The sequence below is a fragment of the Euwallacea similis genome, chromosome 14, assembly GCF_039881205.1.
Source record: "Euwallacea similis isolate ESF13 chromosome 14, ESF131.1, whole genome shotgun sequence".
Classification (NCBI taxonomy): Eukaryota; Metazoa; Arthropoda; class Insecta; order Coleoptera; family Curculionidae; genus Euwallacea; species Euwallacea similis.
In genome coordinates, this window is record NC_089622.1 from 1,469,989 (window position 1) to 1,492,178 (window position 22,190).

General features: G+C 39.5%; 1 protein-coding gene across 7 annotated transcripts in view; it reads left to right on the forward strand.

The window, feature by feature from the left end:
- Positions 1–22,190, forward strand: part of Msp300 (Muscle-specific protein 300 kDa) — a 116,559-nt gene that overhangs the window by 46,232 nt on the left and 48,137 nt on the right. For 2 of the 7 annotated variants that reach the window (XM_066396850.1, XM_066396854.1), the window contains 16 exons: positions 336–410; positions 665–915; positions 976–1,687; positions 1,746–3,186; positions 3,352–7,406; positions 7,462–7,635; positions 7,751–7,861; positions 8,471–11,488; positions 13,147–13,248; positions 13,314–13,517; positions 14,702–14,853; positions 19,416–20,226; positions 20,280–20,438; positions 20,570–20,782; positions 20,836–21,018; positions 21,229–21,306. In XM_066396850.1, the coding sequence (XP_066252947.1) occupies positions 336–410; positions 665–915; positions 976–1,687; positions 1,746–3,186; positions 3,352–7,406; positions 7,462–7,635; positions 7,751–7,861; positions 8,471–11,488; positions 13,147–13,248; positions 13,314–13,517; positions 14,702–14,853; positions 19,416–20,226; positions 20,280–20,438; positions 20,570–20,782; positions 20,836–21,018; positions 21,229–21,306 (11,739 nt within the window). Of the gene's footprint in view, positions 1–335; positions 411–664; positions 916–975; positions 1,688–1,745; positions 3,187–3,351; positions 7,407–7,461; positions 7,636–7,750; positions 7,862–8,470; positions 11,489–13,146; positions 13,249–13,313; positions 13,518–14,701; positions 14,854–19,415; positions 20,227–20,279; positions 20,439–20,569; positions 20,783–20,835; positions 21,019–21,228; positions 21,307–22,190 lie in introns of those variants that run through there. The other 5 variants (XM_066396857.1, XM_066396852.1, XM_066396856.1 and 2 more) reach the window with 4 other exon arrangements.

Consider the following 22,190-nt stretch of genomic DNA (forward strand, 5'->3'; position numbering starts at 1 on the left):
AGCTAAGTTAATTCAGAAAATTCAGGTTGGTTTTGGTCTTGGTCTTCAGCTAAGGTGTTAGAATTTTCAGTAATTTTTAATGATTTAGTAATTTTTCTATGCTAGTTAAGGTTATATGAGGTCGATTAGAGTTTTGAGCGTCTTTTGGGGCCAACTTTAGATTATATTTTTCTTGATTATAATGACTTCGGCATTTCAAATTTAGTTCAATAAAACCAATCATGAAGTTACTAAAGAGACCACATTTTGCCTCATATTTCTTTTTTTTTCGAGGCTAAAATTGAAATATTAACTGGCATATGATAGCGAATCTTAACATACTGCTTCTCCTTTAGATTTTATCAAAATCCCTAGAGGCTTTTGCTCAGGAGCTTAAAGAGTATATTCGCATTGGAGATCGTCTCAAGCAAGTAAGACAAAGTCACAACTATCCAGTCTTGGCCTCTATTCTGTCTTATTTTCACAAATACAGAAGTCTTGTCTGTTACTTTATTTAACTCACAGTATAATGTCATGCCTCCACATCTTTCTAACTCACTATGTTTCTTTGTTCCTTCCAGAATTTCTTCCAGGTGATGGTTTTAAATATTCCTCAATAATTAAAGCGAAATTGATGTACACCCTCATAAACGCATTTAACTTAGACTTGAATTGGAAATTGTAGGCTCTCATCACTAACCTGAAGCAAAACAAAACCAATTTTGATAAAATCTCCGACGATTCAACTGAACTGGTTCTAACCAGTGGCGACACCAGAATTTCCATCAGCATCCAACAAATCACCTCCAGGTTCCAGTCGGTGCAGGGCACTACCAAGGAAATCGTTAAGAAATGTGAACAGGCTTATACAGACCATAAAACCTATAATGAGAAATATAAGCAGTGCTTAGGATGGCTGGCAAGTGCTAGGGCGAAGTATGAATCATTGGGTTAAGTAGCTGTGCAGTCATAAAATATTTGGTAATAATTTTCTAGGTTTGATGCTAGTCAGGAAACTATGAAAAACGCCACTCAAGTCACTCTGTCCGACCAAGCAAAGATCATAGAGGACCTGTTAGCACAGAAAACCAGCTCCTCTCTACTCCTCAATGGTACTATTGAAGCTGGAGAGAAATTATATCCCGCCACTTCTCCTGAAGGTAGAGAAATCGTAGCCCATCAGCTAGAAGAGTTGCAACAAGCCTTCGATTCCCTCTTCGATGAAATCAGTCTAACCGACAGAGACTTGAAGTCTAAGCTCAACATTTGGTCAGAGTTCGATAACAGTCTACAATCAATGGAGCGATGGGGCAAAGAAATAGAGAAACTTCTTCCTCAGGAGATCGAGCTGAGGGCCACCCTGGAAGAAAAGAAGCAGCAGCTGCAGGTTTATAGAAGCTTGCTGCACGACGTCACCAGTCATCAACAAAACGTCGTGGATTTGCGCAGCAAAGTGGAACATCTCCCAGAAAAGAACGAGCATATTGAAAAAGAAATACGTGGTATTGCTGATCATCATGCAAGAATGGTGAAGAGAGCTCAGAATTTCGTGGAGAGGTATGAACAGATTGTGAGCGATCATCAGCGGTTTGACAAGGCGGTGCAGGAAATCAGTGAATGGGTAGACTCGAAGGAGGCTTCAGTCATTTTATGGGGAGACATTAATTTGGAAAGAGTTTCACTGTTATCCAATTTGGAGAGGCTTAAAGTAAGTTAAAATAGATTAGAAGTGGTACCCCTCAAATTTAATTTGATTCAATTTTCAGAAACTAGCAGTATCAATAGAAGAAGATGAAATAAAATTAGCCAACGTCAAATCATTATCCGACCAAGTTATACCAAATACCATAGATCACGGACAATCTAACATTCGTAGTCAAGTAGACACCACCCAACAGCAATGGGTGGCCCTTGTGTCCAACATCGAAAAGGCAATCACCCAATTGGAGGCCAAACTTCAAAATTGGCAAGAATATGAGAAACTTAGAGACGGCTGTTTGGCATGGCTGAAAGAGACTGATAGCAAGTTGCATTCCATCGACTTAAAACCAACGCTGCCCGAAAAGGAAAAACAGCTGGGAGTACTGAAGAACTTGCAAGGCGAAATTAAAGCGAAGGAACTTGAGATTGATCAAGTAACTGAAAGAATTCAGCAGTTGAACCAAGGATTCTCCAACAGGCCTTCGCAAGTCTCCGAACTTGGAGTAAAATATCAGCAGATATGCCAGAAAGTCAAGGAACAAACTTCTAGATGGCAACAGTATGTCCATACGCACCACAGCTTCAACAATGAGGTGGAACAGTGTGAGCATTGGCTTCAGGATTTGAATAGTAAACTTTCCTACTGTGCAGCTGTACAAACTGCCACACAAAAGGAACTAGAAAGCAAATTGGAGACCATTCAAGGCCTGATTCTGAATAAAGAAGAAGGTTTTACCACTATTCAGAAACTGGTAGAGCTAGCGCAAAGCGTTTTGGCTAACACTGCTCCGGAAGGTCACGATGCCATCAATCACACTTTGGCTAATTTGCAGAGTGAATGGTCTAATATTGCCACAAACATGATTGAAACTAAAGCATTGATCGAAGAAGCTTTGCGCAAATGGGCAGGACTTTTAGAGGAAATCAATGCATTGGATAAAAAGATCGAAAATCTGGAGTCTCAGTATAACGATCTAAGTCAACTTTTAGCAACTGCTTCAGAAAAGAAAACTCAGTTAGACAGGATTAAATCCTTAGAAGAAAAGGTGCGATGCGAGAAGATCGAAGTAGATGCTCTTAAAACTCAAGCCGCCGATATTCTAAAGAGCAAGAGCTCAGAGGAGGCTGCAGTTAAAGCGAAAGAAATGCTTGACAGATTCGATGATATATTTCAGAAAATTCAGAAGCTTCTGCATGATAGGGAACAGCAGTATAAAGACCATAAGGCCTATAAAGAAGCTTATGAGGAAGTACAAGTTTGGATGACTAGAGCGCAAGAGAAAGTGCCTCAGCTAAAACAAAGGCCTATTGGAGATAAATTGTCAATTGAGACATTCTCAGGGCCTTTGGATCATTTGCTGAACAAGCAGGCTCAAGGGGAAGTGCTGCTGGAGAATTTGGAGCATACTGCTCAGGTGGTGATTCCTAATACCAACGCTCCAGGCCAAGAAGCTATTAAGAATGAAATAAGGGCATTAAGGGAGAGCTTTGAGCGACTATTCAAAGGTAAGTTGATTCATATATTGTAAAAAATCATTTTATGCTTAATAATTTGGAAATTATGTTAAAAAAGTCAGTGTCGCAACACTGAGAAAGTCAATTCGAGGTTATTTTGCTATAATTACGAATTTTCAATAATAAAAACAATTTTCTTAGAGTATAACTTTTCAGACTTAAAACAACAACGCGAACAACTTGAAGTGGTCCTAGTGCACTGGCGCGATTACAAAGATGAATTCGAAAAAATCTCCGATTGGTTGCAACAAATCTCAATCTTGATCAAAAATCAAAAAATCGCGTTGTCTTCTACTTTGGACGAAAAAGAAAAACAAGTGAAGGACGTCAAAGACATCCTTCAGAAACTTGTCGATGGCAGAGGTCAGATCGATAAGCTCAACGACTCTGCCAAAACTCTGCTCAAATCTCCCCTAGAGACTCACGTGAACAATCAGCTGCAGCAGCTCAATTCTCGATACCAGGTAGAGTTAAATACGGCAAAGGACGTTCTCAAAAAAGTGGAAACTAACTATGAGCAACACAAAGACTATGTAGGAAATTTGGAGAAAGCTCGCAATTGGATTGACAAGGCGCGAGACATAATTTCTGAGTGTTCTGAGGCAATTTCCAATAGCAACAAAGATAACTTGCAGCAGCATTTAGACCAAATCCAAAACTTGATAGGCAAGAGAGAGGAAGGACAGAGCTTGGTTCATGCCACAGTAAATTGCGGAGAAAAAGTATTGCGTAACACCAGATCTGATGGAAGAGATGCAATCAATGACGAAATCAAAGAGGTTCAGAGCGACTGGGAGAGGATAGTAAAGAAAATGTCTACATTGAAAGTTAACTTAGAAACAGCACTGCTGCAATGGGCCGATTATGATAGCTCTTATAATCAGTTGCAGCAATGGATTTCTGAGAGAGAAGCGAAATTGCAGCAAGTTACAGAGCCGAAGGCCGTGAAAGTGAAAGGTCAAGGAGGACTCAGCGCTCTTCCAATTGGAGAGCGAAAGGCAACTTTAAGGGAGACAGGTAGTATTGTTCAAGACATAGTTTCCTTCGAACCAATGATCCAGTCAGTGACATCCAAGGCTGAGGACTTGAAGCAAGCGGCTCCAGCCTCAGAAATCTCATCCAAATACGAAACTTTAACCAAACAAGCTCAAGAGATATACGCTAAACAAAAAGCTACAGTAGAACAGCATCAAGCTTTTGTAGATGCTGCTAATGATTTTGTGCAATGGATTCGCCTAGCTAAGGAGAAGCTTGGAAAATGTGCTGAACCCATGGGAGACAAGGAATCTTTAGGAAGCAAGCTATCGCAAGTAAAAATATTGCACAACGAACTTCCTACCGGACAGAAAAAACTGGAAACTGCTTTAGAAGAAGGAGATAAGGCATGCCAGGATGCTGATGATGTAGACAAGGAAATTATTGAAGAGGAAGTTGCTCTGCTCCAAGATGAGTTTGACAACTATGTTGAGCAACTAGGTAACATCAAAAGTCTTCTAGAGAATGGCATTGTTAAGTGGACAGAATACGAAGAACAATTCCAGGATGCCTTGAAATGGCTCGGCCAACAGGAGAAAATTGTGCAGTCCTTCAATAAGCTGCAGGACAGTCTAGAAGAAAAACGAGCTGTATTGGAACAATTTCAGCTGCACCTGCAAACCCTCTTTGACTGGCAATCAGAGTTAGACAGACTCAACATGAAAGCACAACAGCTCTTAGAAACATGTGCAGATTCGCGTGTTAGTAACGCAATTATGCAGCTTTCCACTAAATATAACGCAATCCTCTCCATGGCAAAAGAAATCATGAGGAGACTGGAGCTTTATTATCAAGAACATCAACAGCACAGTGCTCTATATCAAGAGTGCCAAGACTGGATAGATAGAACCCGGGATAAACTCAATGGCTGTACTGATATCCCCAGTACTTTAGCTGAAATCAACAATAAACTGCTGGTAGTCAAGAACATTCGAACTTCAATTGAGCAGGGCCAGAACACTCTCCGCTACATAAATGAATTGAAGGAACGAGTCATTATGAACACTGAGCAATCTGGGGCTGGTAAAATCCAAGAGGATACAGACAATTTGAAGCAGGACATGGAGAAGTTGATCAATGACGTGAATGACCTTAGGAATAAACTGCAAGCTAGAGCTAGTCAGCTGGAGGAAGGGCAGAAGCTTCTGAGCCAGTTTTTGGATTGGCTACAAGACCAAGAAAATCAGATACAGTTTGACGATCTTTACGCCAATGAGCTCCATGAGAAGAAAGCCAAACTGGAGAAATATAAGCAAGTGCAAAAAGAAATCACTACTAACAATGGTTTGCTTGAGAAACTACAATCCAAGAACCAGGAAGATAATAGTATTCTTGATGAAGAAATAGAAAGGGTCACGAAGAGGTATGAGGACATGAGAGAGAAGTTGCAGAAGGCAGTTTCAGATTTGGAAGTGCAAGTTGAAGAGCACGATCAGTACAAAACATCCTACAACAAAGCTGTGGAATGGATTAGGCGGTTGCAGCTCGATATCCAATCTTGCTCAAATCTTCAAGACGAACTGCCGCAAATCATCGAAAAAGAAGCTAAAGCTGAGCAAATTACTAGTAACTTAGGAGAATTGGACGACTTGGTAAACAAAACCATCAAAATGAGCATTAATGTGATGAAAACCACAGGGGAAGAAGGCAAAGACACCATTAGAGATGAAATAGAGCAGATCAATTCTGAGTGGGAAGGGCTTCAGTATATTTGCAATGAAGTTAAGAAGAATCTGGGTAAGTGTAAGGAGGCCTGGAAGGACTTTAAGAGCAACAGCGATGCTGCTGACAAAAGCATCCAGCAATTTAGCAGTCAAGTTGAAACAGAGAGAAGTAGAGATAATAAGAAACCTGAAGACTTGGAGCGTTGTAAGGCTTTACTGGCTGAAATAGAGGCTTTGAAGCCAAATTTGGAGACCCTCTCAGATTCTTGCGAAATCCTCATGGAGCTGAGTGCAGTAAACTGGGTGCGTGACAAAACTGTGCAGCTACAATCGGCTTACACCAATCTCCTCACCGACGCCCAGAGTCTCGTCTCCAAAGTAGAGAAAAATCTTTCAGATCACACAGAATTTCTCAATGCTAAAATCATTTTGGATGAATGGCTGAAAGCTAAACACGCAATTTTGCAAGAATGCGTGGATATTGGCAGTGAATCAGATGTTAAGGCCAAGCTGGTAAAGGTCCAATTACTTTCTGCAAGTTTAGATGAAGGACAGAAGCTGCTTTCAACTCTGCAGGATGCTTTTGCTAAAGTCATCAATACTGCCACTTCAGATAAGCAAAATGAGCTGCGTGAAAGCACTACTGCTCTAAGAAATAGCTGGGACCAATTGAACATGGAATCAAAATCTATTGAAGCCAAATTGAAGGCTGCTTTGACTAGATGGGCCGGTTTCAATGAGGCTGTTAGTGCGCTGCAGAAGTGGTTGAGTGGAGTAGAGAAATCTTTGGCTAAAGTTCCGAATACCAAAGGGGAATTGAGTGAGATGAAAACGGTGTTGGAGAGATACAAACATCTACAAGATGAGATTTCGAAGAAGAGGGAGGATTTGAATAGAATTAGTATCGAAGCCAGGGAACTGAGTGCATTGTCTGAGCAGCCTGAGGTGTTACTGCAAATATCAAACCTAGAAGTTCGTTTTGAGTCTGTTTCGTCGCTCTGCAAGAGTCTACAGGATGATGTAGAGGCGGAGCTACAGGAATACATAATCTATCAACAAAAATTACAAGACACTGAGAAGTGGCTGCTGCAAGTCTCCTTCCAATTAATGGCCCACAACTCTCTCTACATCACCAATAGAGAGCAAACAGAAGAGCAAATTGCCCAACACGAAGTGCTGTTGAAGGATATCCAGAATTATCGCAGTGTAATAGACGATGTTAAGGATAAGGGCAACAGCCTTATTGACAAATACGTGGGGCAAGCCCCTGCAGTCAAAGACAACATCGAAAGACAGCTAGACAACGTCCAAGACAGCTACAACTCACTCTTACAAACTGCACTGCAAATCAAAAGCAGACTTGAAGACTCTTTGGCCAAGTTCAAACAATATGAAGATACCCTTGAGAGCATCATGCAGAACTTGGACGAATACGAACCGATTGTGGATCAAGAATTGGACAGGCCCATTGACAGCCTCAATGAGGCCAACGAGGCACTAGAAATTGCTAAAGTATGTAGAATATTGGTCTTAGAAGACGGAGCTAACGTTATAAAATATCTTTCAGTCCCTCCATGGAAAGCTGCAAGCAGAAAAAAACAAACTTGCAGTTGCAGTTCAAGCCTGTGAAGATGCCACAGCCTCCATCAGCAGACCCAGCAGCCCCAAGGATGCATTACCTCCCCCAGTTCCTATTAAGGAGCTGGAATGCAGGGCTCGTCTGGAAGACCTCATTGATCAAGTGAGTTTCGTTGATTTGCATTGTTGTGGCGTTAAGTAGTTTGCTTTTTAACACGTTACGTTTTGTTTTTGTTTAATTGTGCACTGCTTGTTTGCTTTGCGAACACCATTATTAGACTTACAAGCGATCGGCAAGTTCAGAAGACTCACACAGCAGGCTGAAGTTGCTTTTGGATCAGCTTTTTACCGGAGGTTTCGTTTACAGAATTGAATCTCAGATCAATAAGGTTAGTATCCTAAAACTGCTTAAAAATGTTATATGGTAAGTAATTAAACTGAGTAATGAGATTTACAGTCAACTAGATTTCTTTGAAACGGTTCAACTAAAAGCAACACTTGGACAATTAAATCTATTTTTGGATAATCATATGTGCGGTAAAAAGTTACGAACAGGCGTGAGATAAGTGGCTTTATCGCACATATCTATGAGTTGACAGCAGCATATTATAGCACGTACATCAAAGCGACATATGTCACTGTTAAAGTTTTTTATGGGTATTCGACATCGTGTCAATGTCATTGACATAAACGGGGAGAAGAAATTTTCAGCGCATGTGTGCATATACAGATTTTACTCCATGTTAATGCTTAAGTTGACTTACGGGAGGAAAGATAGTTTATACACATGCACTCGTAGGAAAAGTGTCGTACCTAATACGTGTTAAATGGTCTGTATTATTAGTAAATAACTATTTTAAAGTTGACTTCAAATTTCGTTTGTTATGCATGATTTTTTGCTGAATTTATATTGGAGAACAAGCTTATCAGTGATTGAGTGTAATGTATACCAAACTTAAGACTTATTGATGATTAATTTGCTTTTTATTAATTTGCAGGTCCAAGCTCACCTCAGCGACCTCTCATCATCAATCACTCAACTTGAAGAAGTAGAGAAGCAAAAAGGTGCGCTCAAAAGCTGGATTGAAAAACAAGAAGATGCAGTCAAGGAATGGAAGAATCGACCTAATAAACTGAGAGCTGATGCTGCTAAACAAGACCTGAATGCCATGAATGAGCTTCTAGCCAACATAACCCAGCGCAGAAATCAATTGACCACTGAGCTTTCTGGTCCTAGCGGAGCTGACGAGACATTGTCCAAATCCTTGGATAAATTGGAAAAAAACCTAATGTCCGTTATTGCAGACAAACAGGCAAAACAGGAAATCATCGACCAGTACAAGCAGCAGCTGCAGGCCATTAATACATGGTTCGACAATTTGAACAAGAGAATTGATGCTGTAGATAAAGGCTCTGGTCTCAATTGCCAACAAAAGCAGGCCGCTTTGGCAGAAATTCAAGAAGAATTTGATGAATTAGGTCTTCCTAGAATGGAGGAGCTCAAGAGGCTGGCCTCACGAGTTACTGATATTGTACACAACTTAGATTCTCAACAAGTAGAAGAACAAGTAAAATCTGCTGATAGAAGATATAACGACATCTCCAAGAAGCTTCAGAGGAAGGCCCAAGTCTTGGAAATGACCAGGAAGGGGATTGATGGAGCTAAAACTGAAATTGATGAGGCCAGAAACTGGGTAAAGGACAAGTTTAATGACTTGCAGAAAACCAAACCGATTAGCATGGAAAGCTATAAAGTTGAGGAAGGTTTAAATTCTTTAAAAGACCTCCTCAAGGATGCTGAAAACAAAGTCATCCTCAAGGACTCCCTCTTAAAACGTGTGAATGATATGTCTAATGAGCTAGAACCTTCTGAATATAGCGAATTGGAGAGCTCTCTTAAGAACCTTGGTGGTGAGCAGGCAGATTTGGTTAACAAAATTAAACAGGAAATCGCTAGACTCAACTCTGCAGCTGAAACTCGATGCAACTTTGAGGCTGACTTGCTTAAAGCGAAAACATGGCTCAAGAACAAAAATTCTGAGGTTCGGAAATTGAGCGGTTATTTACCGCTTCAGGCCAACCAAGTTGAGAAGGAAATTGTTCAGCATAGGGCATATGATGGTCAGATAAAACAGTTCAGCGAAGCTGACCTTAAGAATTTACTCAATGCTGGTAATAGCATTTTGAAGGATTGCGATGAAGGTGATAAAGAGCGATTGCAGCACCTCCTCGACGAGGTTCAGGAGGAGTATAACGGTCTTACTCAAGAATCTAAACTGAAGTTGGAAGCACTCACTGATTTGCTGCAAGGAAGGAAACAATTCGAAGGGGATATCGATAAAGTGGTAAACTGGCTTAAAGAAGCTGAGGTTGCTACCTCTACAGACATACGATTATCCAGCCTAGAAGTTCTGGATGAACAGCTGGCAAAGTATGAAAAGCTCATTAAAAACTCTCAACAAGTTGGAAAGGATATAGAAAAAATTTCGGAGCAAGGCAAAGCCATATTGCCTACCATAAGCGACTCGGATAAAATCACTCTTAAAGAGACCTTGAACAACCTCAAAGAGCGTCACAATAGAATTGATGCAGTGATCAAGGAGAGAACTGAAGACTTAAGACGTAACATCCAGCAAATCAAAGAGGCACAAGCTAGGCTTGCTGAAAGCCTGGCTTTTGTCAAAGAAGTACAAAACCAATTACATGAGTTGAACAAGCCTTTGGGCTCTCGAGTTGAGGATGTGCAGAACGTTCTTTCAGCTTATGAGAGAATTCTCAAAGATATAAAAGCTGATAAATCCAAGCTTAGCACTGTACCCGGCGCCAATGCTACAGAATTACAAGTGATATTGAATATGCAAGAAGACCTAATAAAGTCTATCGAAGACCAAATATCCAAGTTGAAACAACTACTTTTGTTGAGAGAACAGTACTTGGCACTGATAACTGAAATCATGACCTTTATTACCAAATACACGGAAATCGTCAGAGATGTTGAGAAGACTGGAGGAAGTATCGAGGAAAAAATCAAGAAGTATGATGACATTATTATAAAAATCCAGGAATGCGAAGCATTGCATGCTTCAGCTACTGATAAAGGACTTCAGATTGCTCAAGATTGTAACGTGCAGGACAGAAACGAGATCACTGAGCAGTTGCAAACGCTCAAACAATCACTTAATAACCTAAGGAAAGCTGTAGAAAAGCAGAGACAGGAGCACGAAAATACTGCTGCTGAGTACAAGAAATTGGCTTCAGAACTTGAGGAAATCCTAGATTGGCTGCACACTAATGAAGGTAGTGTCAAATCTAGACCTCTGCTCAGCAGAGACATTGCAAGTGTTAATAAAGAAATCAACAAACATGAGCAGTTAAACAAAGACGTCAACGATCATCTGGATAAACTGAAGAAGATTCAAGACAGTGTCAAGAACGATGATACTTTGCCAGGCTCCCTGCAGGAACAGCTTTCCGAGGCCAACTCCTTAATTAATTCCCTTCCTAGGGAGCTGCAGGAGCAGGCTAAATACCTGGAAGACAACAAAAAATTCAGAGAAGAATACGATCAACTCAAAGAAAAACTTTATGCCTGGATCAAGGAGGCAGACTCTCGGTTGAACCTCCACAAAGACGGCGTAGACTTCGAGAACATCTTCACCGATCTAGAAGAGCACAAGATTTTCTTCGGAGCCGAATCAGGCGTTAAAGAGATAGCTTTCCATGGCCTTCAACAGGCAGCTGACAAGATATGGCCCAGTTTGACTCCGTATGAGCAAGAGGAATTGAGTCGTGAGCAGCAGCATCATACGCAAACGTTTAAGAACACAGTGAATTCCGCTAAGTCTCAGAAAGCTCAGCTGGAACAGGACGCGTTGATGTGGAAGGGCTATCTGAAGGCTTTGGAAAAAGTGAAGGCCCTTATTGCTCGGTCGAAGTTCAGCGACGAACCAGTGGTTACCTTGGCCGGGTTGCAGTTCAATATTCAGAAGATCACGCATGCGATTAATGATATTCAGGTGAGTGTTTTGGTTGGGCTTTTAGTTAGAAAATATTTGTTTGAAGTGCCGGAAGCTTTTGGGCTGTGGATTTGAATGGATTCAAATATTTAGTGTCCAATGTAGGCAATTTTGTTGTCATTTAAATTCGAAACATTTCCCTTCAAGCTTCATTAATTTGGCACCATTTGTGGTTACTCAGTAATCGACCACAAAGATATTTCTGTTTAATGAAGGATGTAACTTTTTTCGGATAAGTAGGCGGTAAAATCACTTTACTTCAGACATTTGCGGACTGAAAGGCCGTTTTTCCCATTAATGTTATTTCCATAACTGATCGTGAACCGCTGTATAAGTTTCATTCAAAAATTGATCTTTCGCAATCTGCTGCTTTCTTTCCTCAATTATCAGAATATCTTAAAGTTTTAGGACCGTTTTTTCGATGTCCAGTTAGGGAGCGACAGCTGCCAGTTAACAACTAACTAGCAGACGAAGTGTTTTTCAAATTGTTGATCTTAGAAAAAAGCCGCATGCAACACTTGTGCAACAGTTAGCCTTAACTGCAAGTTGCTTGAGATGTAAGACATTAAAGCACCGGCACTAAGAGGTGAAAGATGAAGATACCTACCACTTCAGAAATTTCCCTTCGGATTTTTAATAAAACTTAATTTGTTTTGTCACTTCTGGGGGATTTTTCTTCCACGAAACAATAAGTCCTCTTATCAAACAAATCCCATATTTAAGGATATTTTTCATGGCGATAATGCGGATTATCCCCTCCTGTCACTCACTTATGATGAAATAATTCTTATAATCTAATTTAATCAACTTCTGCCATTAATTTCTATCGAAAACTATCTCCAACTTTTCCAATTATTATTACCACTTTCACTACTTGAGAACGGCCAGACCGGAACCATCAGCCGGCTACGGTCGCCTGGTAACCCGAAACACCTTGGAAGGTGAACAACCAAACCGAACCAAGTGATGATATCATACCATAATGTTTTTCGAGCCTGATTACCTCATTGATACCACATACAGTCGAGAACCATATGCATTCAACGCTGGAACAACAAGGACGTCGGATCGCAATTAGTTGCGTTTACATTACGCTCATTAGCGGATGTCTGTTGATTCTAAGTGATGATAGTGATTTTTACAGTGTGAATTTTTCTTACATTTCCGTTAGACATTGTGCATTTGGAAGTTTGTTTTTTGGAATAATAATGAAGAAAAGGGATGGAAATGCAGGCAACTGATAAGATTAGTGATAATGCGGCATCGCTACGTCTTTGCGTAAGTTCATTGAAGAAAGTTCGATGTATTTTAAAGCTCCTTTGATTGGGTTTCCTGAAGACTAAAAAGCAACTCTCAGGTTGAATTGTGAAATATTCAAATGAGTCAACGTTAAAACAACGCGGTGACGATCCTAACCCTTTGGCTTTTGATGAATAATGCAAACATCGTTACATTAATCTTAGGCGCCCCTTTAATCATTCATAGGCATTACCTTAAATTTCCGGACATGAAGTCATGTAGAGCTTACGACACCTGCATTGCGGTTAACTTCGGGGATTTTTAATAACTCGAGGAATTAAACTAGAGAAACACAGGCGGAACCGTGCATTGCACAACGAATATTCATAGAGCTAAAGTACCTAAATTCTCTATTCCAGAACCAAGCGAGTGAGCTGGATTTGCTTCATACGAGAATTTCAGAGTTGTCAAAGGAGGCAGATGAACACAATCGCGCACAGATCCAGAAGCAATCCGTTGAAGTAAGATAGAAAGAACGCAGAAGTAGCCTGAATACACTCACATCGCCACTATGGTGTTTTTTTAGGTGACCAAAGAATGGTCCACCCTGGTTTCCAACTTGGAGGGCAGAAAAGACAGTCTCACTAAATTAGCAGACGTCTGGGGCAGTTTCGAGGGGAAATTGCAGAACTTTGAGCGCTCCCTTTCAGGGATTGAAGACCGAACTAAACACATTGATCAGGTGGTTAGGAATAAAGATCATGTGGTCTCCACACAGACCCAAATTGAGGTAAGTTGGTGAATATAATTTTTCATGTCCGAGCGTCGAAATTGTGCTTGAAAATAAGGGATTTCCACAAATTTATCGATAAAAATTCGTTATCAATTTAATATGCAAGTGCTAATTTTAGAAATTATCCATCTGGGTAAATAGCTTAAACGCTGTTATTTAATCGTAAATAAATCGGGCATAATAAAAGTAGGTTGTGAGATTTTGATAAGATGTGAGGCGTCATTTATCGGTTATTATGCGGTCGCCAAACAATATTCATGGATATAATCATGTTTTGATGTTGGCTTGATTGTCTATTATTGTAATCAAAAATTTGTTTAGAAAACGCTTCCTGGCAAATAGCATTTGTCAGGAAACGCTTTTCAGTGAAGGCAAATAATGAGTAACAAATTTCGAAAATGAATCATTGTTGCATTTCCTAAAGTTTCACATAAAACTCGCAAAATATTTCTCTACGTCGCAATTTTCTTTTATTACAAATCTCGATACAGAGTTTGACCGACGGGAGCCTGGCGGTTTTGAAATGAGTCATACACAATTACTTTTTACAAAAAAATTAATTATAATTCATAAAATAGTTTATTATTACATGCCATTTGATGACGTGTAAAAATTATGTCGGGTAGGTGGCGTCTCTCCGTCTAAATAAAGGCTTCCAATCTTCGCACGAAATCAGCCATTACCTGAGCCATCATTTCTGCGATAATTTGAGCGACTTCTTCCCTGATGGCCTCCTTTAATTCTGGCTATATACGGGGTTGATAAGAGTTAACATGTGCTTTCATATACCTCCATAAAAAAGTCACATGCGCTTAAGTCCAGTGATCTTGGGGGCCATCAAGAAGTCGCTCAAATCAACGCTGAACTGATGGCTCAGGTAATGGTTGCTTTCCTGCGAAGATTGGAAACCTGCATTCAGGCGGAGGGACACCATCTACCCGACATAATTTTTCACACGTGAGCAAATGGCATATAATAATAAACCATTATATGAATTAAAATTAATTTTTTTTATAAAATAACTTTATACAGCTCATTTCAAAACCGTCAAGTTCTTGTCGGTCACCCTTTACAGTCAAAATTCTCCCATTTGTGCAAAATTCCCTTCTTCTGCCAACTAGAATCTAGTTGTCTTTCTTCCACCTTCATCCTCGTTTCTAATAATCTTTATTTGATTTCAGGAACTATACACCGAAGCCTTCAGCCTCAAATCGCAGGAGAAAGATGTCTTGGACCATTCCAAGGCAGTTCTTCTGTTTCTGGAAGAATGTTCCCCGGAATCAGCCTCAGCATTATCTAAGAAATTGGACCAGTTAATCAGCTCATACGAAAGGTAATTACGCTCACCAATTTAAACCGATATTAATACGCGTTTAGATCATTTTTAAATCTAAGTATTATTGACAAATATTCTTCAGTACAATGCGACTGCTATCGAAATAGTACTGATGGCATAATTTACATATTATTTATTTTCAGTCATTTTCAAAGCATTGACCTTGCTTTATGGATAAGCATTATAAATATGTTTTGCACTCCTACTCGTTACAAACATTCACTGTTAACTCAAATGAAATTTTCGCAGCAATTTTTATAGAATTATCGTGACATTTATTTCACAATGATTCATTTATTAAGAAAAGGGGAAAGTACCTATTGATATTAGGTTCGCAGTGTTTCTTTATAGATGTTTAGAAATGTCTTCATTTTCAACCGTCATTGCGAAAGGAAAATGGGTTCTGATATTCTGGAGAATTCACTTAGGGATGTATTAAAAAATTCTGGCATCAACGAATTGCTGAAAACTCCATTCCTGGAGCAACACATTTTCGTAAAATTGTGTTAAAGGATTCTAATGCTAGGAGTCTTCGCTCAGACGGACGCTTTGCGAATCTTGCTAGGAACACTCTGGATCAGGTGCTAACCTGAACTAACCAAAACTATCCTGAAAATACATACAAGCTCCCATAAGACACTGGCATAACTCTCTCAGCTACGGTACTCCCAAATTTTTGTAGTTGTTTTAGACTGCCGAGGCCGAAAAATTCTGAAACCCGGAAATTGGAATAATCATAAATTCGAAGAAATAATCCCCTTTCTTATCTTAAAATAGGATGAAGGAAGATTTAGGTTTTTCTCGGTCAAAGTCAAATTCACAATAGTCCCATTTGAGATCATCTGAAATGCACTCGTAAGCGGTTGGTCGTTCGCTCATCTCTGACTCAACGGTGGTTCAGCTTCATCAGATTCTTCACCACATTGCAACTTTTAATTCGAAGTTTTCGACATCATTTATCCGCAGTGTTTTCTACGTTAACCGTGTCGGTCTTCGATAATTTCAATCCAAAAATCAGTTGCTTGACTTAACTGATTTTGTTCACCAAATCATTACTAAAACTTGAAGGTTTCACGCCTATATTTTCCCACTTACTATTTTATTGCAACTCACTATCACACTACTTTTCGTAAAATAATTATTTTTCTCTTTTGGGATAAATTAAAAATGCTTAACATTGGGGCACATCTCACTATCACACCTCCGATAACTCTCTATTTCACTCACTCACACTGGTATCCGGTCATTTTTATTTTCATATTTCACTCACTTTCACGTGATTTTCAATTGAGTTTAAATTTACTGGAATGAAATTATAAGTGTGATCTATAATAGATAAATGACGTTGCCATTCATGTGGTGAAGACGGCATTCTATGTAATTTTAGAGAATACATAAACTGTATTTTCATCACTGTCTAATTTATTTACCACAAAAAATAACTGTTTAACTGAGAATTTACACAAACTTGGCACAAATGATTCAGTACATATTCATCGTGATAAATTATCTTATATCATTCATCGTTGTTATCTGTTTCAATGGTCTAAAAAATGGGACTAATCGAGCACGTGGACTGCTGGTCCCTATGCACATATCCTGGAGATACATGAGAGATCTCGAGCACAATATACCAGGACCGTCGTTTTTTATTTTGCAAGAGGTGTTCATTAGATCCTCAAAATTGACCAGTATTTGCAATATGCCTAGGATAGCGTTTTTTCCCAGTTTGGTCGGAATCTGATTAGTCGGCATTCCTGATCTTTGTTTTTATGGTCAACTCTCCCAACTTGGGAATGTGGAATGAAAATGGGAATAATAGACACATTAAGGTCACCATGCAAGCCTATAGTTTACTGTGCTAAAAGGTAAAACAAGTGATTAGATAATTTCTTGTTCCGTAAATAAAACTGAAATCCTTCACGTTTTTATTTAGAAACCGCGGCCGTTTTGGCGCAGTGCCAATGGATGGCATGTTCACCAACCGGTTTAATAGATGCATTTTGCTGTGTTTAAAAAATCGTATTTGCGGGAACTTCGACGAGCTACAAAGAAACCATTTGCTCGGGGCAACTAAAATAAACCTTACCAAAACCACCTAGTCATGAACAAGAATAGCGTAGAGGTGCAACGGGCAAAATTGCAAATTTCAACTAAAACTCTGAATTTGGTAATTTTACAGAATGTTCGGTAATCACACGGATAAATCCCTGGACGAACTTAAGATGCGCCCTTCATTGATAAACCACAAGCTCCTCTTTACCGAAATAGAGGGCCTTAAAAATTAAAAAGTTTTCAGCAATTTTGATGTCTGCTACGACGAAGCCACGATTCGTAGATGCTTGTTTTTCCAAATTTACGCACGCATGCTCTGCTTTGTAGTATTTCAACTAATTTGTTCATCCATTTTTAAAATTTATCTTTACTAAATTTTGCTGTATGTTTTGTATTTTCAACCTTAAGGAAGACCGAAATACAGGTCAGAACGTCGGCATTTCCACCCTTTAAAATTGTTTATTTTGTTCTAAATCATTGCCATTGATTAACTTAACATGAACGCGAAATTTAACACTATGAAAAACTTTTTCTTTGACTATGTAAAAATGAATAAAAGCGCATCTAGCGTCATGCGCGCGAGCGTCGCGACGCCACGAGTCTGACGTCCGTCGTCGGCGTCCCAAATTCAAATCAAAATCACGCCTTGAACATACTGGATGGCTGGATAGAATCCTCGATTTTTAGGGGGAGTTCTCACTGCCTGGTACCGATCCAACCCTGACGACCGACCGACGACCCACCCTCATCGAATACAGTGGTGGATTTAGTTTTCTGTGCATTTTTAGTGATTTTCATTTCATGCTCGGAGCCCTTATTTATTCGGAGGCCCCCCGAGTGCGATTTTAGTGCGCTTTTTTAATTATTACATGAACTGGTTGTTGCCTTCGAAGCCGAAATTTTGAGGTGAATACAACTACAGTGATTTGAGGGGCTATTTTTGACCGTGCGTCGCGTCCACTCTGGCCGGCCAGAGCTAATTTAAGGCAGCAGAACAGTTATTATACCAGCAAGATTTACCTGTTTAAGCCTTATGTTTGTTTTCGGAGACCGACAGAGGAAGCACGTGTCTGCAGGCTTATGCCAAAATTCGCAAAGCGAATTCTTTCCTGTCTAGAAGATCGTTAAATAATGAGCCTGCCAATTTTTTTGCCTCCACATCCTTCGAGCCAGAGGAATTAGCAGGAAAATGTTAATTAGTCATTGTTGGACATTGCCTCTGAACGCTCAAGCGCCAGTAGTGTTTGCTATTCCAAAAAAGTGCTTTTAGTGTAGGTTAAAAATAGTCGTAAAAATAACTTGTAGGTATTGGAAAATCGCTTACTTTTCAGTTTTGTCCTTGGTCTACTCAACAGTTTCGTAGCCAAAATTAAGTCAATTTATAAGCAAAACACCTGAGTCAACAAAATTAATTTGGTAATTTTTTCACATGATTTTTAAGATCAATTACGCACCTGGGGGATTGTAAAGGTTGTCCAAATTTCACTGGCAACAACAATTGTTAAAACAGCATTTTTTTGGTTCTACAGTGGGAAATACTCTCGGATGACCCTAGAGACGTTTTTTAAAAACTCACCAGTTGATTTGAATCAAATATTTCAAAATTTCTATAAGTGATCTTTTTAAGAAAAACGGTATTTTCATTGCTACATGTAATTTAAATGACTCATTAACTAAACATTTTATGGGGATCCACTTCTAATGCTGCCTCTGTAGCCTCTATTATTAGATCTATGCCATGAAAATCTCAAAAACTAAATGAACTTTTGCTTCTTCGCTGAGCTGATTTTTATTTTGAACTTCCGATATTTTTGAAATATGTTTTTCATTCTTTGTTTGTGTTTGCAGGAATCGGAATGATTAGGACATCTCGACTAATCAATGACCGTCATAGCAGAAAGAAGAAATGTCTTTTTCTTTAAAATTTAAAATTTCAAAAATTGCACACATACTTATTTACTGTCCTCTACAAGCTGTTTCAAGAGAGTATATTCGGTCGCTACAAATTCACCATTCACACATTAGAGCTAAACGATGGATACGAGAAAAATTTCTATATAGAAAGAAGTGCCTCACTCTTCAAAAAATTATAAAAAAATATACAGGTTGGCTTAAAGAAGTACAGCGTCCCTAAACTATGTTTTTTTTTAATACCCTCAGTATTATTATGTATCTTCTTGCGTTCTATAGGTCATTCTCACTATTATAGCCTGTACATTAAATAGGTCAAAAACGATGTCCAGGTTCAAAAGCATACAATCACACCTTTCCATCGAATTGACTAGAAATCAATACAATTTTTTACATTCTCGAGTTAAAATTAAAAGCCTAGGATTGCTCAAAACGTTATTTTGGTCCGCGTTCAAAAACTCCTACGTGAGGTCAAACCTCTAAAAATACCACTGTGCTTTTTGATGTACTTTCAAAATTTGTGCGGTCACGCTAACCAAATCAAAACACGTTGCTTCGGACTAATCACGCATTAACCGTCTTTTTTATTCCAGGCTTTTGGACAACCTAAAAGAGAAGCAAGTCAAAGTCGGAGAAGACTTGGCGACAATCGAGAAAGCTCTTCGCGACGTGACCCAGAAGAAGAGTGAGCTTGTAGATTTGAAGAGTGAGATAATTGATTTCTACGTGTTCGACGAGGACCTTTCGCGGACCGAAAAGGACTTGAGGAAGCTCAGTTCGCAGGTGCAGAGTAGAATCAACGACGCGAGGCAGCTTTCGGCTGACCTCAGGAGCAAGTACCAAGCAGCGCAGAACCTCGTACCGTCCGACATTGCTCAGGAACTCAATCAGTTGGAATTGCTCACTGAAGGTGTAGTGACAGCTATGGAGGACAAAGAGAGGGAATTCAAAAAAGCGAGGACCATCCGCACCGACTACTTGACTGATGTGGAGGAATTGCAGAACTGGATCAAGGACTCTGAGTTGAAGATCCAGGATCGGTCGGTGACGCCTCAACAGCTTCACGAGAGGCTGCAGCAAATCTACTCGGAGATTGGTAGCATTACGGATAAGCTGGATAAGGTTGTCAAGAATGGGAAGACAATTATCGAAAAGTCGCGCAAACAGGATGAAAAAGACATAGTGCAATCTACCATCGACAATCTGACAGATCAAATTAGTCAAGTAAAATCGTCTTTGGAGGAGAAACGAGATCAAGTTGGCGATATTCTGGATGCCTGGCAGAGGTTCCTCGCCTTGTACCAGCAGGTGATTCAATGGACTGAAGAAAGGAGAATATTTTTGCAGGAACCTTTGAATGTTAGTTCTCTGCAGGATGTCAAGCAAAGATTACACGATTATAACGTAAGTTTTTCTGAAGAAAAATTATACTTTTATTACTAAAAACTATGTTGAAGAATGCTGTCAAAAGCTGCAAGGGAGCCACCAAGAACCTCAGCGACATGGTCAAAGAACTGGAGTATATCAGCACTGTCACTACAGTGGGGGATTTGCCCAAAAAAATGGAGCATGCGGAAGAAGTGAAGACTGAAGTTGAGGCTCAAATTCTAGAAAGGGTTTGTTGGTTTTAAATTTTCCCTATGAGCACCATATACTTCAGAAACATTGTTTAACAAATACTAAATGTTTTTAAAGATACTTTTTAGCTGCCAATATTTTATGAAGGTTTTATATACATTTATAACAGAACGCGCTTCTACAAGAAACCTCTGAGGAATGGGAGCAGTGCGAAAAGAAAATGAAGGAAGCCCGAACATGGGCCGAGAAGGCCAGAACTGCCCTGGAATCGCCCCAAAACAAGAAGAAGCCCTTGAGAGACCAGCATGCAATCCGCGAGAAGATGTTGGCAGATATTCACGTTCAGAAAACTAAGATTTCTCTATCCATTGAGAAGCTTCAGGTATCTTCCGAGTGCAGAAATTATGTACATATTTGACAATGAGGACTATTTAGCTTCACTTCCGATCTGGAATTAAAGCCGACACGAAGATCACGGAATCGGTCAGTGAGCTTCTTCGGGACCTAGACGGGTTGGAGGACTCCATCAAAGGCCAGGTGACCCAGCTGGAGAAGGCAATTCTGCAGGTCGAGGGCTATCAGGGCGAATTGCAGCAGTTGAGGCAGCAAATCGTACAGGTATCGTATATAAATAAGAAGTCTTGAGTGGTTGTCGTGTAGCTTAATAGGATTAAGATTATAATGATTTTAAAAATTTAACAAAAGAATTTGAAAATATTCAATTCAGTTCTAAAATGAACTCCTTTGTTTAATTGTAACTTATTTGTCCCCCCTTGCTGGTTAAGCAGGAAAACAATACAGGGGAGAAACATTTACTGTTTGTTACAGGTGGAGCAACAATTACGTACATCAATGGCTCCCAACTATAAACCTCATGATAGAGACGGAGCAACCAGAGAACAAGAGGTAGGGCGTGTGACGATTAACTTGACTGTCTTAGTTTTTACTTTTGACTAAAATGATGGAGGCACGATAGGGCCTCTTAATACAGAGGAGAGGACCGTATTAAATGTAGATCAAAGTGATCACTTTTGATCTTGGTGGCTTTTATATTAAAAATTACGTAGGCACCTTAGATTGTGTTGTAACTTAGACTTCAACTTAGCTCGAAATAAACTTATTAAAGAGGGTGTCCCAAATTCGGAGAAGATCTCGGAAATTATAAGCGATTTATTAAATGGGGAAAAATTGTGGAGTTTTCAGTGTTAAAAATTCCACAATTTCGAAAACATCAAGAAACATTTATTTAAACTAGATCATTTCTCTTGCGGTTTCCGAGATCCTAGTGGTGAGCATGGATTTGGGAACACAGAGTGAACCGTCTAGGTATGCGTACCCTCTTTCCTCGAAATTCTTCAGTGTATAATAAGTAAAATTTTTGGCACGTTTTCGAATAAATTTGTTCCAAATTTATTTCTTATAAGGCCCTGAAGAAGACTCATATCATATATACATATATTCATATATATACTTTTTAATCTAACTCGCATCGTTTCTTAACTAGGCGGGTGCGCAGTCCTAACCGGAACACCCTGTAGATTTTTCACTAATCACCAGTTAGATGTTCACTAATTTTTATAAAAAAAATAAAGGTCTCGCCTCCACCATTCCGAGTCACAGTGTGCACCGCAGCGGTAGAAGCTAAAAACTATACAGTAAATCCGTTCAACATTTAGAGCCAGCCCTCATTCTCAGAAACGTAAATTGAAAACTGAAACCTTTGAAAAGCTGAAACTTTTGGAAACATTTTGATGAGCTTTGCGCTCTAGAGGTGGCTGACACGATCATCA